This window comes from Platalea leucorodia (assembly GCF_965183815.1).
Source record: "Platalea leucorodia genome assembly, chromosome: 4".
Taxonomy (NCBI): Eukaryota; Metazoa; Chordata; class Aves; order Pelecaniformes; family Threskiornithidae; genus Platalea; species Platalea leucorodia.
In genome coordinates, this window is record NC_138826.1 from 118190941 (window position 1) to 118208357 (window position 17417).

At 36.7% G+C, this 17417-nt stretch overlaps 1 protein-coding gene across 1 annotated transcript in view; it reads right to left on the reverse strand.

Annotated features, from left to right (window-relative positions):
- Positions 1-17417, reverse strand: part of SEMA3A (semaphorin 3A) — a gene marked incomplete at its 3' end in the record, with an annotated part of 171668 nt that overhangs the window by 118879 nt on the left and 35372 nt on the right. Inside the window, exons 2-3 of the mRNA XM_082309095.1 lie at positions 4039-4196; positions 1216-1278 (exon numbers count right to left, since the gene is read on the reverse strand). Of these exons, the coding sequence (XP_082165221.1) occupies positions 1216-1278; positions 4039-4196 (221 nt within the window). The remainder of the gene's footprint in view (positions 1-1215; positions 1279-4038; positions 4197-17417) is intronic.

Sequence of the window (17417 nt, forward strand, 5' to 3'; positions counted from 1 at the left end):
AACACTAGCCACCTTTTTTTTTTTACCTTGAATATTAGATATCCTAGTCCTCACCTTGCAAAGTACTCCTGAAAATTATTTATGAACCTAAAGATGGATTAATTTAAATGTATTATTTCTGTGTAATGAGATAGTATCTGGCACTTTAGCTGTCCCTTCACATATATAGCTTAGCCTATATTTCTTAGTTTTTACCTAAACCACCTCTGCTGTTCCCAAATGGCTTTTTATGAAGGCAACTGTCCTCTATGGCCTAGGTAAAGACTGATGAAACTATTTTTATTATGACCTAGGAAATTATTCAAATGGAGCTCTCTAGAGGCATATGGTTGGCATTATGAATATTTTACAGAATCATCTCTGAAAATCAGGCCAATAGCATATACACGCGGGGCCAAGTTCCACTCTCAGTTATACCTTGGCAACCACAATGATTTCCCATTTGGCTATGCTATGCAAGTATTTGTTTGGCTTATTGCATGCATGTATTTTTTATCTTTTTTTTCCCTTCTTCAGCCCTGTCTTCCCGTTTCCCATATTATTCTTATAAAGAAGACAGTTATTATCAGTGTGGAATGATTACTATTTGGAGGCCACTGACTATGTCTCTCGTACCTCATAAATACAGGCAATAAGGTGTACACAGGAATGAGGGAAAATGTACAGAAAATTATGCCTAATGTAACAGTGTCTTTCCTGAGACACCAAAACTGATGCAGAATGTTAAAACCACTTTGACCTCAATCTTGCTATGAACTCCATGCAGGAAAGAGCTCAGGGAAACCCACTGCCTCCAGTGAGATGCCACAAAGAGAAAGCACTTCTTGGAATTCACTGTAGGACTGGGACCTGGAGCAGGGCAAAAATAGGCCAAAATACTATGTACCCTGAGATCAGGAGACAATTATACAAGGATTAATATTTCTCATTCTGATGGCTCTCCTCCCTTCTCTTTCTTGGGTTTTTGTTTTTTAGTAGATAATTTTTATTTCATTTGCATGATTTCCATATATAAATTTAAACCCTTGGTCATAAAGACAAAATTTCATTCTTTTGAATAAGAAGGCTGAGATAACTCAGGACTGAAGATATGGTCGGATATGTGACCTTACAGAGGAGGAAAAATAATACTTTAAGAATTAACACAATAAGATATAATAAAATATTTACGATGTTTTATAGAAGAAAAAAAACGCTAAAAAGATTTGTACTTACCAGAATATCTTTTCCAGCCCACTTGCACTCATCCCTTCGGGAATGAGATACAGGCCAAACAATCTAAAGACAAAGAACAAAAATCACGTTGTGTTATTTCATGCTTCAATAATCACAAATTGCAGACCAAATGCTACATAGTGTCTTTACCCAGTTTCTCTTTTACTCACTCTTTCTTTTCCTTATTTCCTTTTCTTCCATAAAATTTGTCAACAAAGAAATGAAATGATAGGAGCAAAATAGAAATAATAGGAATCACAGTAAAAACAATCTTGAAATATAGTCTGTATGGTGAATCTCAGCAGTGAATCTTGAATACTAAGGATAAGAGGGTTGACTCTCCATTAAGTGAGTGTTCTTCCACTGTTTTAAATCTGATGTAATGGAATGGAGACTGAGAGCAAAAAATTGCAGATACGTACTAACAATAAATCGGATCTATGTGAAGTGCAATCTCATGTTAGAGTTACAGCATCAGAAATGAGGTGTTTGCCTCTTCAGTGTATCTACTAGTTCACTCTTTTACTAAGTTTGGTTAATCAAATAATAAAAAAGAAGCCATGGTATTTGAAAAGTATCACACCATCAAAATAGAAATGTTTATGCTGTTCCTATAGAGCTACTCTAACACAAGTAAACCTAAACCTAGGTTTACTCTAGTGTTTGCTTAGCAGAAAATGGATCTCACCTCATACAGAGAAAATCCAGAGACCCTCACAGTCAATTATTCATGTTTTTTTTGAAAAGCTTTTAGGAATTACATATAGAATAAAACATGATCTTCCCATAAAATGCCAGGCTATTCATTTGGGAGCCTCAGATAATGCAATATGAATGGCCATGAGTCTGGATTACAGCCTTGGTGTTCAATACAGTTTGTTAAAAGAGAATGAAAGGCAAAGTATTCAAAAAGAAAAGAAAAAAGAATTAATATGGATGTCAGAAGAGGTTGAAGGAGATGTTATACATGGCATTTGAAAATACAGTTTACAACCATGTTTTTAAATTCAACATTTTCTTAAAACTTAATGAAATTCAAACAGCAATCGAACATCTTAAGTCTATAAAATAAGGCTGAAAATTTTATGAGCACATTCTCTCTCAAAGGATTCCTGCTACTTCCTGTTTCTATTCTCAGCTTAAAATGCGCGGAGACATGTGAAAATTTAAATTTACTAGGTTGAAAAACATTAACCAAACTTCTCAGATTTCCCAAAAGGACCAGTTCAAGTTCAGTTCAAATTTTGGGCAAAGATTTCTACATTATGCAAACCAGCATTCTAATCCATAAAATGAATGGCCTGATGTTCTTTTTCCTTATTCTCACAGCACAATATTTTCCTCTAATTTGGTTTAAAAGTCAGCTAAATAGAACGATTTTTAATGGACTGGAAGGTTTGGCTCTTTGAGTTGTGCTCCTTTGGAGTCATATGATGGTATCAGCATTTAGACAGAAACAAGAGTTCTTTTTTACATGGTGGAAGCAACAATTGGTGACGTTTGAGCTCAAGTGCAGCACTGGCTGCATTGTGATTTTGATCGAAGTTTCTTCAGTGACCCTCCTGCCTTTAATAACCAGATCCCCAAATTCTTTAAGCCTTTTGCTATTCTTAAATCTAAAGTCTAAATTGTAAGTCTGTTCTTTTAAGTCTGTTGCCAACATTCAGTTCCATGTTACCAACAGCAATTGTTTATTTAATATAGTAATAATTGTATATAACTTCAAATAGCGCCCTAAAGGTATCTGAATATGTAAGTATGTAAGATACAATTCCTCCCATTCTGCAGAGCTGTTTTCTGCAATGGAAACACCTTCCTTCCTTTAATTATTCCAGATGTTTTGCACATTAAGCTATCAATCCCTCAGAGAATTCAAATAAATAGCTAGTTTCCTTTATAGCTGCTCTAAAGAGAATAGAAAAGAAAATACCCGGTTTTCCTTTTATCCTTTTTCCTTAGAGAATACAAATGAATAGCCTGTCTTCCCTCTGAACAGAAAACACAAAGTATTTATTGCTATCATCTTAGGAAGCTAATAGTCAAACGGGCAAAAGGTCAGGAACACCAAGAAAAAAAAATCCCTGGGTATTGAAGCAATATATCTCTCATAAAAGGGTACTCTCTGGATTTTAAAATGTGCCATCAAAATACTTGAACATAACAAATCAACCTCCATCCTATTGTTTACCTTCTTAGCTTTTTGTTTTATTAAAATAAATGAAAAATGAAATTATTTATTTAGGCTCCAACAAAAGAACATCACTGAACTGTTTGTCAGCTTTTAATTTGTCACCAACTTTTACTGGAAAATTATACTCTCCATCAAGAATGGCAAGCTTTTATGGACCTATTCCTCTTTTATTAATACTGAATCTATTGTGGTTTGAAAGCAACAGAAGCAGAGTGCCTACAAGTACTGGGTTAAAGAAGAGAAATCAAAACTCGGACTCCCAAACACTTTCTTTTTATCTTCAAACAAATACAGAGTAATAAGGCCTTTTTTGTGTAAACTGGCATAATAATTGTTTGGTTTTTTTAGCAGTAAATATGAAAGTATGTCTTGTTTGGGAAATAGCTGGATTATTCACTTGTCATTTACTTTTTCATAGTCTGAAAAAAACATTGTAGATTATACAGTCATAGGTTATGGGCTAATTATACATTTCTCTTCATAGAGTCAGCAAATGTTTTTGTTGTAATAGTATTCCTGACATCCAAACACTTGCTACATAATTCATACAGTGTCCAATATAACCTGAGTAATAACAATTCTGCAACATTAAACGTATATATTTACATTGTACAAAACATGAATGAAAGTACCTTTTGATATTCCTTGATGTTAACCAGGTTGAAAGAAAATACGTGATCCTTTGCTCCAACATACAGCCGACTCCGTTCTTCATCCAAGAGGAAAGTATGGTAACTGGAGCTATTAGCGAGTCCATTGAAATGGATTATATTGTTGGATTCCAACATTTCTGTAAGATAAAGGTAATACTGTCCTTATTAATATTGTCAAATATAATACAGATTTATAGTTTGATTTGTATGGATTTTATTTTAGGAATTTATACTTATGGAGTAAAAACCAGTGAAAGCATTATGTACCTGGGCCCCCGAATGTTTTTATTTCAAGTACCCAAACTGCTTGTGAGATTCAGCTCTACACAAAGGTCAAAACATCAGTGAAATCAATTAAAATCCTGTATGAGGTTTTAGGTGGTAAAATTCTATCTGTGTAACTCATCAACTGTTGGACAAAGTTCAATTTTCTTCGATCAATGACATTTACAAGGATAAACCTGAGGATAACCAGCCGATAAAAAACACATCTAAACACAAAATCTCCTACTTCCAGCATAAAAAACTATTTCATACAGATCTGTAAGTTATGAGAAAGGGAATGACTAGTTGACAAGAGAAAATAACATGTACAACCTACTCTTACATTTATTACTGTCTTCCCAGCTTACTGACACAGGCAGCATGTTGTTGCCTTGCTTGGAATTGTGTATTTATCCATCACAAGAATAAAACTAGAGAAGTTAATTTTGCTTTTGTTTAAGCTCAAGAATAATTTTCTAGTTCTCATACTCCTCACAGAGCTGTTGCACTTGCCGAGGACAGGATTTTTTTTAAGTACAAGGATCCACAGAATGCTCTTAGCTATTCACAAACATTAACAAAGACATACACATTTTCCTGAAACTGCTTAAAAATAATTTTTCCATAAGATAATACAGACCATATTAGTATAAACTTTCATGAAAACACTCTTTCTTTGTTCCTGTCTATCTACATTCATATCGGGACCAAAGCCAAACCATCTCTATCATTTCAAGGCATGTCTGCACTAGTAAATCATCGATAAACTTTCCCTGTAATGACAAATCCTACGCGGTTCAAGCCCCAACCTTGTGATGTACAGAGGGAGACACGCAGTCTCAGGAGCAGCAGTTCCATCGATGCCAGTGCAGCTCCTCACACAGCGCCCATGAGGACAGATGAGAAAGGGAGCGAATACGTCGGGATCCAACGGCTGATGGCTAGAGGGCACGGCCAGACCGTCAGGCATCTAACGTTTGTGTTAGCTCCACCATATGTGCAAGCCAAGGACACATGTCGCTCCTCGCAAAACAGCTGCCAAATGCCTAGATGTCTAGGCTTTGCCTAACAGTGCAGCTACCTGCTATGACTTTTTGGCTTTCAATAAGATTGCTCCCATTTTCCACCATTACTCCAATTGATGAGTGAGCGCAAGATAGCATCCCCTGTGCTGCTAAAAATCAAGCTGAAGCAGCTGTTAAAACAGCAGCTTTCTCTTAATTTTCTTTTTAAATTAATTTTCTTTCTTTTTTTTTCCACTTCTTCTATTTTAACTAGAACACAGAAGATGTTAGCTGGGGCTTTTTTGGACTGCCATATTAGTGGTACTAATGATTTTACAGAATTTCAGCACTTGCAGCTTAGCAGTAGTCCCACAGATGTTGAACCTATTTTTTACATTCACTTATACCAGGTGAAGCAGGCTGATACTCTCTAATGGCAAGAATTAGTAGGCAACATTCAAGGAAGATAAAGATGACACTAGAGCTGCATACCATTCAGGTTAGCTTTGCCCCAGAATTCTTTGCACTTATTTGGAAAAACTCACTAGCACCAAAAAGAGTTAAGTTGTGTGGAAGTGTAGCAAAGTGTCAGAGCATGCACTATATTTTGTTCCTTATTCTACGTTTTTTCTCGCTAGATATAGCTATACATTTGTATTACAGAATACTTTTTAAAACTTATACTGCTCAAGACTTAAATTCTCAATTTTTTTTTTTTTTAAATGTAACAAGAAGAAATCAAATCACCCCAAGCAGTCTTGTCAAAATAATTCTTCTGGCTTCCTGCCAAGTTCTAGAATTTGATTGTATTGTCCTCCAGTTCACTTATTTGCATTTTGTTAGAGACTTTACTAATTCTCTTTACACTGTAATGACTGATTCAGATGTTGAATGTCGACTCGCTGAATAGTGAGTGATGCAGATGATTGATTGCTTAACTTGTCTTAGAACTCTCTTGGCTAGAAATGCTTTGCTGTCACCTGTATCTGATCATTTTTCTTATAATATAGCTGTCAAAAACCTTTGTAATTTTTTCATCTTTCTCGGTTTGAACTTGCATAGGTATGATTCTGCCCTTTGTGACTGTGGCGTAAAGACAAGTGTCTGCTGAAGTCAATGTTACACAAATGTAAAACTGATATAAATGGAAAGAAGATCAGTTAGGCACACGGCTACTTGGTTTAAAACAAGCTTGATATGATTTTGCTAATGCAGAGTTCTAAATATTCACATCTACAGATGGTGATTCATGTTTTCTTTTCTTTCTAATTTTAATGAAAAATGCCAGATCATAACATTAGAGTCTAAGGTTTATTATGGCCAAGAGTAAATTACATCATCATCTTCACTGTTCATATGTCTCCACAGCTTAAAAACTTAAAAGGACCAGGTGTAGCTGTGCAGGGAGATATACATACCTATTTTTTTCTTTTCATTTTCTGTGACTCTTCAGAGTATGCAACAATGTTAAAGGTAACACTGGTGGGTTTTTTTGTGAACTTGCAATTTAAAATAAAACTAAAAGCCAAATCCTTGTTGTCTTCTCTAAGATTAGGACATTTCTCCTGGGTTTTAATTCAGTATCTGTCGTATTGTCCATTATTGACTTTTGCAGGAGATGACCAGATTTCCATGGTCTATTACTCAAAAAATTAGGCCTAAGCATATCCCAAGCAATGTATTTCAAATCATGTGAAATTAGGTTTCTCCTTATCAGGAATCAAGTTGAGAATATAGGTTGAGCAGAAAAATGTCATTTGGGTGCTGATGATTCTCATTCTCTACTAATTCAGTTAGGATTGAGTTACATCAGAACTAAGAGGTGAAAACCTAAATAATCTCTGCAGTTCCTCTGCTGTTTACTCCAACTTACACGTATTTCTCCAGTGATGAATATGGCTTCATATGACATTCTGGAAAGGGCTGCTGAAGAGCAAAACAATGGCATTTGCACAATCAATACAAATTAAGTATTCCACTTCCTCAAATTAATTAGTTTCAAAGTGTTTACCATCCAGTGTCTTTTCAGTATCCAGCCAGTGACTATCGCTGAGAGAACGACAGAAACAGCAGAGACAGGGCACACTCCCAGAAGGGCACAGACATCCATCAATTCTGTTAAATGTCGATCAGTCATGATGGCAAGGTACATGGCTGATCAGTGCTAAAATAAACCAAGATTTACAACAAAGATTGCATTGCAATGCCAAGAGGAAAATGATGAATGCCTTCAATAAGTCAATGAAATTAATACTGTCTACTATGCATACCCTAATTCTTTTCCATTTTTTGTTGCAATTGTTCTTATTAAAGGTTAGCATATCTATGACCTATGCAGACAGATAACGGTTCCCTGTACTTAGTCATTTTTTTTGCTTCCTCTATGCTTTGTCCAGCTATTTTTATTGCAAAGATGGTAACATTACTCCACCAGATGTTGCAGCCAAGTAACATTTCTTCAGTAATTGCTCAGAGAGCATTTTCTTATTTCCTTTTGACACATCCTCAGCTGTAGTCATGCCTGTTGTTTTGAACAGGAATGAATGAACCCTATAAAGCTAACCACTGCACATTATGACTGTAGTATTGTCTATAAAATGCTGTATGAGGTACATTTAGAGTGGGTGGTGATATTTTGAAGGTAATAAAGACTTCATTGCTTTTGTTACTGGTACTTACTTCCCACATTTATTAAGAGTGTTGCAGGTGACCAAAACTAACGGTTTGAAATGCACCATATCTTAAAAAAACATCATATTATAATGAATTTTCACTTGTGATGATCACTGAAACCAGCTGGAGGGTGAGTTTCTCAGGGTTTGTGGGACAGATTCTCTTACTAACCACTTCACTTCAACTACCTTTAATCCACAGTCCTGACTTGCTTGCTCCATCTTACTCTCCTTTCTCTGCCAGTGTCGAACCTTGAAGTATTTGACCTTTTTCAATATGCCTTTCTGTAGACTCTGCATGGCCTTTCTCCTATTAACTGACGTTTCTGTTGATCCAGTCTGGCTTGTGTTAGAGCATTTACTTTGCCAGGCCAAGCTGGCAAATTTACAGAAGAAAACCAGTCCCTAATTCTTGCCTTCGTTTTAATACATGGTTATTTAATTTGCTAATGGAATCGCAACTTAATAGTATGTATATGCACAGAGGGCCAAATTCCTGCAGTGAAATCCTTGGAGGTATGCATGCACAAGGAATGTAGATTTGGTTTATTTTTATGACACTTTTTTCATTAAAGAATAAGCCAGAAAACCACAGCTATAGCTAAGATGAATACAGTCAGGCAGATCCTGAGGTTTGCTTTATCCGTGGTTGGTATTCCACTGTAAACCTTGTTTTATGTCTGTGTTCCTTCAGTGGAGTTTGTCAAGAGGAGAACATAACAAAAGAAAAACATCTTATTTTTTACTTATCTACTACCAGGCGAACTATCTTTTCAGTGAGAGGGAGTTTGTGTAACAAGTTAGAAAATTTGTGAGCTTTGGCCTGCGTTCCTGTTATAGACTTCACAATAACATGCCAGCCAAGATTATTTTTGTTGATAAGGATCAAAAGGCCATATCAATTTCTAGCAAAATCAGAGGAAAGGTCTCCCAGCTTCCTCACTAGGATTCAGATCTGGCCCTGTCCTCTTACTGGTGACTCTGCAGAGTGACTGGATTATACAGGCAGTTCTGCTCGTCATAACACGCTTGTGAATAAAATGAGTGGGTTGCTGGTTGCACAAAATTCTCGACCTTCATTCTTTTGCCAGCAACGATAAGATCTCGCTGTGTATCTCCTAGCAGTAGATAAAAGATGAGTCAATGCGTATTATGCCATCAAACAGGGATTTTGCTGAATTGTGAGCAATGCCTCCCACAACGTCATGCTAGAACATTTCCTTCTTCTCTCGCCAGGCTTTTACTTTGGCTACAGAATATCAGGTGGCCGCATGTTTGTACATGCATTTGTTGCTTACACAGATGCATATTGTGCCTGTTCTGTATATCAGCATGTATATCTGTCTAAATAATCCCGAGTATAAATTAGTCATTACTCATTGAGTGATTATTTGCTGAATTCTAAGATACTCATTCTACTGTGCAAGGAAAGAAGTGGATATTTTAACTTCCAGCCTCTCCTGTAGCTTCCCCATTTTATCGCTCTGAGTGTAGATGGTGAAGTCTGCCCCGTCAAACAGTTAAGGAAAAGGCAGGGACTGGCAGGAAATCAAGACAGCTTCCTGCAAGTCATTAGCCAGCAGCACTTATTTGGCAAAACCAGGGATATAAGCAGGGAAAAGGCACCAAATTTGTTGTGAGTCCATTCCCCATCCAAAAGAGGCAACAGCTACCATGCACACAGAGGGATATTTCAGTGGGGTTTTTCCATATATTATAAAAGTGGACAGAAACTAACTCAGATGGGTGCTTGTCAGGTGTCTGAAATCAGGTGAGCTTGACACCATCCCAAGTGTAATGCTTAGTAACATGGCCTGAAGGATAACTTTTTTTTTTTCCCCAGGATTTGACTACTTTATACCTCCATTACTTTCCTTCATCTACACCTCAGACATCACTGGGACCTTAGGATCTAGCCCATAGTAAGGAGAATGGTTCAGCTGCCCACTCTAAGAAAAAACAAGAATCTGGCTAACAGTCTATGGTATAATTCAAACTTCTACAAAGTAATTAATTAAAACAAAGGACAGCTAATTTATCCATTGTTTAATATTTCTTTTGAGAAAAAAAAATAAAAAAATAATTGCAGAAACCTTTGTTTTGTTATAGCTTTTACTTTAACTGGTCAGGCTATCAGTCTTTTAGTAACATCTAAACTGTTCCAATATTTCCAAATTATTTTTGGCTATTAGCCTTTGATTTCATATTAGGAGCAGAAGAACAAAGACACAGAAAAATTATCAACCCCCCCCAAAAAACCTTATGCTTTCACATAATCTTAGAATTACACTGCTTGGGAATATCAGAAAGTGATCGGTTTTATCTGAAATGAAACAAAAAACAGGTTTATAAAGTGTATGAGATCACATAGTGCAATAAGTGGTTTATCCATTTTTAGAAATGTAACATGAAAACTTTTGTAATCAGCACCTTTGGTTTTTTGCTACATTATGAGCCAGATAAACTTGAAACTACACAGCATTTGTTGTTGATGGCAATTCAGTGTTATTGTAATTTGAATGAGATAAATCACTGCGAGAAAAGGGAGGGTTATCTTATCAGTAATCAAAATACAATTGGAACAGAGCCTCTCACAGCTGTTCAATCAGTCCTAGCTTTCATCCTCTTCATCTACCTTACCATAACAGTTGCCAATCACCTGGTTTCACTGAACTCTACTGGAAGCAGAAAAATACAGAACCATTTTTTTTGCTGTAAAACTTTTGTTTCTGAGAGAACATTTAGTTCAGAAACATAGTTCAGGGAACTATGTTTTCATTACAATTTGTCAATTAGAAGTAGATAGGACAAGATATACAGTTTTTAGTGCACTCATGATGTAAACCAAGCATTTTAAATGAAACACTCCTGCCTACCTTCCACTGCAGCAAAGAAAACTTGAGGGCCATGAGTATAGTTTGATTAAAACCAGATACTTGGAAGGAGGAATGTTGCACCAATGTTTTGTTTCAGTTGCACCGGCATAAGCATGGACTCCTTTGACTTCAAAATACTGATGCATATGTTTTTTATACTGTAAAACTGAGAGAAGATTTTAGCTCATTAATGTCAGCGCTATTTAGCTACATGACAGCCCTTAAAGTGTTCTTGATTTGAATAATTGAAGGGGTCACATAATATTTCAAAGACATAAAACATTTAGATTTTTAAAGCCAACCTGTTTTCCCTTTATTATTTGCATTATTTATCCTTTTTGTCTCTGAAAGTGAATCCAGATTATCCCTATTGCTCAGTGGTTTTCTTATAAAACATGAGAAATATTAACCTCTGAGGTAAACAAAGACTTGTAAAGCTTGATTTCATATATTTCTAAAATTATTGTAACATCCCATATTATGAATTTGGCTTTGTGAGAAAGGTTATGGCACATATTTAATTGTGAACTTCACAGGCATTTAAGCGCAACATTGTTAGAAAATCACAGGTAATAAATACTGCCTATAGCATTTTTGTGTGTGTGATGAATCAGGCAGAAATATATGATGGCAAAAAGAGATCAGGATCTAGTTTTACTAAGCAGTTATCTGTCTAATGGAAAAATTATCTGGCTTCAGATTTGAGTAGGTAACACCTTCGCTACCTCCCATTTGTGCTGGTATAAGGAATGCTCAGGAGAAGTAACGGAAGTGATGCATTGTACCAATGAGCCCCCAGCTGTTAAGGACAACATCTATAATGCTCAAGGTTTTCTAAAATGTGGCAAAATAATATGGCAAAATAGTGAGCTAATGAGAGTGGTTTCTAAACACGCTAACTCAAATAGTAGAAACACTGTAGGTATATTAACTCAGCCCTCTACCTTGGGTAATATATCCTCAGTGAGTTTGATTAGCTCAACGTGGCACTGCATGACCCTAAATTGCACCATCTGAGCTAGCACAGGTAACCAGCCAGATAAATCCCATTCATTAAGTAACTCAGTTATCAGATCTAGTTAGCAGTTCATCAGTTCTCAACTACTTGTATGATACTGCTGGAAAGTGTCTTCAACGAGCAGAACCGGTACTGGTTATCAAGAAAGTGAAATTATGGGTAGTTGTCACTTTAGGGATTACCTTATCTATAAACAGTACCATCTTCGTCTCATTAAATATCATATCACAGAGGCATGAACACCTTTTCAATGACTAACAGCAAAGATAGCTGTTTTCCCAGGGCACAAATGTATTTCATTTGGCCATGTGGGGACGAGATGGGAAGACTGTCACGTCCTATCCTCTGCATGGCCTATCTACATGTCAGGTCCAAGCGTAGTGTGGAGCACAGTTTTTACTTACTGGCTGTTCCCCAAAAAAGCAAGATACAGATTTCCAATTCATGAACTTTTTCTCACAGAACATAGGCGAAGCAGGAAAGGAACTGTTGCTTTATAGGCACACCTACTTGCTCAAAATATTGACTGTGCTGCAGTATAGGCACACCTGAGCTAGCTTGAAACTTGCTTATGTACTTGTAGTGTCTGACAACATGGGCTAAGAGGCCAGCAAAGATTAATTGATTTTGCTCCTCCTCTAATTGTGCTTTGATGAAGCTGCACGTTGAACGACTAGGATGTTACATCAGGCTAAGCAGGCAAGCTCCTTTGAAGTTAGCTCAGGGGGTAGAACTATACTTTGTCATAATCATGATAATGAATGAAAGTCAGAGATATTCAATGCAAAGACAAAATGTCTACATGCTGGTTTTTGCAGAAGTACAATTTGAGAAGTTTTAGGTTTGTTTATTTATTTATTTTTAAAGTCAGTTCCTCTTCCAAAGAACTATTATTTCTGAAAAAAAAAAAACTTCTTAAGTGAAAATAAAACTCTTGGGGTAATGTCAAAACCTGTCAAGATGTTTGGGGACTATTAAGTAACAAACTACTTAACATACCATGATGTTTTAGAAAATTCCTGTCTGAAAAGCTGGCCTAGAGAAAAGGTCAGTTCATTTTTTTTCTCATTCATCTCTTAACAACACTGTCCTTTATTCTAAATTCCTAACAATTGAACCTGAAAGTCCAAAATCCAGTCAGTGCCTTTACGATACACATACCATGGACAATTAGGAATCAAAAGTAACAACACTGTCAATAAGTGTATTCGAGCTGCAGTTGTGACGAAAAAAATCCTTTCTCCTGAAAGTGTATACCTTTTTCAGGGCAAAGAGTATTAAGGTTTTTTCTAACTCTTAACGAAATCTTGGTTTCGGGTACCAAACCAATGTACTTCAAAACCAAGTGAGCTCATTTAAAAGAATTAATACATATGAGGTGCTAAGTTTGTTATGGATATCAGGGGAAATTTTCAAAAAGCCCAGTGGTTCTATTTTCAAGTGTGACTTTGGTATTTGACAACCAAGTTACCATTGACTCTTGGTGAGACTTATGGGGTAGGTCCGTGAAGGATTTATATGTCAAATTCGAGACAGTGTGAGACCGAGGGTAACCTGCAGTGGGGCAGTGTGAACTCTTTCACTGGCGTAACAGGCTGCAAGAAAGAGTGTCTCTCTACAGCCTAAAATACTGTGATGTAGGGGAAAATCCAGCAGAGGTAGATTCAGTCTGAAATTAAAGAAGTCCTTTTTTGATTTTTTTTTTTTTTTTTTTTTTTATTACTGAGCTGACAATATAAAACTGCAGAAATTATTTACTAAAGTGAATTAGTTAATATGCCCAGTAGGATTAGGAAGCTTCCCTGGAAATTTAGTTGCATATGCAAAATTGCAAAATAGAATAAGTAGTACTTGAGTTTTCAGAAGTTCAGGGACAGATTTATGATAGAAAATGCATTTGACCTGCTTCAAAAAAAGGTCTTTTTATGCTTGAAAATCATGTATGAAACTCTTGTGTCTCTCTGTCTAACAACTCTTCAAAGTTCTGTGATTAATAAGATGCAAATAGACTTTGGGATAGTTCTGTTTGTAGGTAAATCATTATATTTTGTATAGCAGCTGGCTAGATGGACTGTGTCCAGCTTTTCTTATATGGGTACAAATCAGTGACCTCATATTTTCAATTTCAGACATAGCTATCAACACTCCTTCTGTTAAAATTTGTTTTTGCAGAGTGGGATCGACCCTTCACTTTGATCACGTATCCAGCACTTTGAGGAATTGTCTTTTCACATTAATAGAACGGATGAGTAAAATTTATGCTTGGATTTACATCCTTCTCTTTTCTGATAGCTCTTGTTTCTTCTAATGCACAGGGGAGGGTTTGGATGAATTTCAGCAAGGGGCTTAAAGCACTGACTGCAGTTAAACACTCTGTAGCTCAGACACATATACACACAGCTCTGCTAATGCACGTTAATCGCAGCAAAATAAAGGAGGGACTTCTAACCGCTGACCCTCCTTGCACAGAACTCAGTGCCAAAATGGAGTAAGTGATGATGCACAATTTTGCTCTTAATTTACCCTAATGAAAGTCAGTGGAGTTTTACACCACAGATAAAAGTATCTGATTGCTGCAGTTCTGCAATGTGTGGAACATATTTAGTGCCCATTACACTAAATATTACTTCAAATTAGTTAGCATTATTTATCAAATGTTTCCAGTAGTACCTACAACCTGTTAGGTTAGGTTCTGCACATCAAAAAGGAATTTCCAGTTCTTCCTTTCCATCCAAATTTCATAAACATAATTAATAATCAAACAGCAGCAAAGCCCCTAATACCATTTTTCAACTCAAAGTGAATTTTCTCATGCTTAATGATGCTCTATCAATCAAAGTTTTAAATTTCTTTCAGGTTACACAAACCAAACTAGTTCTACTTTCAATGTTTTTGTAATTATTACACACTCAAATGGGGAACAAGAAATTTCTAATTAACTCCTAGATTCAAAATGGAAAAAAACCCTTAAATATAATTTTTACATTCATTTTCTGGATTCTGGTCATACTACAAAGGGGCTGGGAGGAGTGCATTTCTACCTAAAATTTCATTACATGAAAGCAAATTATGACCTGTAATTCTGATAACACCAGGAAATTATAGTGCAAAGTGCTTTAACTAGTTTTAAAATCTCCCCAGAAATGTCTTAATCCACTTCACACAACACACAGTTAAGCCGTGGAAATTCTTGACATGGGCTATTGTAGAAGGCAAAATTATTTAGAGTTTCAAGGGGCAAAATTATAAGATCAAGAAAAAGAAATCCTTAAAAGGCTATTAAATTTAGAGAGACAGCTTCCTGATCACCAAGTTCCTGAAATTCAAATTGTAGGAGACTTAGAAAGTATTAGTGGGGAACTATCACTATGTGATTGACCTAACCCTACTAACTTCTACTATGGAGAATCCCTATTATGGAAACCCTATACTATGTGTTTGTTTTGGCTGTGGTTGGAGACAGCGTATTTTCCACCTCGTCACGTGTGGATAAAAGTGCAGCCATGACTTGAGTCTTGAGAAGAAAAGTGAAGATGCGAGACATGAAATGCCATTCAGCAAAATAACTGCTGCCACCCCCTTCTCGCCTGGCCCATGCTCTGTGGCTGCCAGTGGGGCCTCCCTGACCCATCCTCCTCCCCACTCTGCCTCCCCTCCTCCAAGTCTTTGGGGCCTCCCTGGGTGAGTGGAAGTATTTGCAAACAGCATCATTTCACGCTGATTGAATCCATCTTCTGTAACAGCATTTCAACCTCTAATTCTTTCTAAATACCTTTTGTTTTGAAATAACTTGTCCATATTTTAAGTGAACTTGTTCATCTTTTAAGTGAACACCAGAAAGACCCATCAGCAATTTCCAGTAGAGATGGAAGAGGGAAAGTGAGTGGATTATCAGCACTCAGGTAGCACCTGCTGTCTGTCTGGGCTTAATGCATGACAAGATTTGGATACAACTTTGTGGTGCTTGACCTCAGAGCACAAGTTCATTTGCTTAAAGACATGTCAATGTAAATACAGTTGGATTTGTTTGAACACCAAATCACCCGGTGCATCAGGCTCTATTTAAAGCAGCCTCAGAGGGGGATTGAAAGATAACTGAAAGTAACTTTAGGATGTTTTGACTCCAAGCACACTTGGCCAGTCCCACCTGAACCAGCTCGTAGCGGGTTCCTGGTGGATGCTGTCAGCTGAAATGGCCAAACTGCGGCATGTCCAGCCACATCTCCTCCCACCTTCTCCAGCAAATGTCAGTAAGAGAGAGGTGACAGGCATACAAATTACAACTGAAAAAGTGAAAATACTGTTCCAAAAACAAACAATATTTTGTTCAATGAAATTAACTGGGAGGGGAGAGGGGGAAAGCTGGTGTGACTGCCTACCATGCTAAAAATTCACCTGTTCCCAGTTAATTTTTTAAAATTCTTTTCCTCTCTCTTTGTACTAGCACAAAGGAGGTCTAGTCCACACCACTGATCCAAGGTGTCTCGTCAATCTAAATAAATGACAGTTTATTCTTTGCATCAACACAATAGCATCATTATCTTCAGTGTTAGCATCAGGAATAAAGTTCAGTGGAATTTTGCAAAAGGGAAGAGAAATGATGAAAGTTTTATGTTTTCTGAGGCTCCAGTGGAATATCAATGAGAATCAGTATATCATTTTTTGCTCAAGCCACAAAAACTGCACTTTTCTTACCAAGACAGAGATCAGAAATCACATTCATATCATTTACTCCCAGTCCCTGGCAGAACAGAAGCCTTTAGAGGATGACCTGTAGACTGAAGGTATTGATGAAATGGCCCAGGCACACTGAAATGGAAAGCAGCGTTTGCTTTCTTTTTTTTTATTATGTAAAATGAGAATTACCAAAACATAACAATTTCTGCAAAATGTACTGTGAATTTTAATTTAGTTCATTGTTTCACACTCTACATTTCTTTGCACTTTGAGTGTTTTAAAACAGGACCATTTTTCACCTGAATTCAGGAAACATTCTCCATTGGCATCAAATTGCCACGCCTGCACAATGAGTTTAATGAATTGCTTACGCAGGTTGTGTAGCCTCAGTGTAAGTTTGGTTTATGTAAAGGACACATTAAAAATTGGAATGTTTTGGGGGAAAAGGCAGCGCACTTTCCACTTACCCTTCCAGACCCAATGATATTATTCATTCTCAGCAGCTCCGCTGGTTACTCTGCTAATTTCCCTCCAAAAGAATGCTCCTTTGGGTGCAATATTCAAGTGTATATGTATGTCAACTGCCGCACAGGCTTCCAAATGCCCACATTGATCCAAGATACCATGAGTCACTGTTGACAGATGAGGAACATTCACACAAAACCTCCGCTGAAAGTTAAAGGAGAACTCACATTTTTCCTTGATGGTCACACACTAACACACTGTGGTTAATGTATACTCCTGAGATTTGCAAAGAAAAAATTTAAAAATAATATTTTAAAGTCGCAATTCACCTAAAATTGAACAGGACACTGATTCAGTGTTTCCAAATTAAAGCAACACTGGG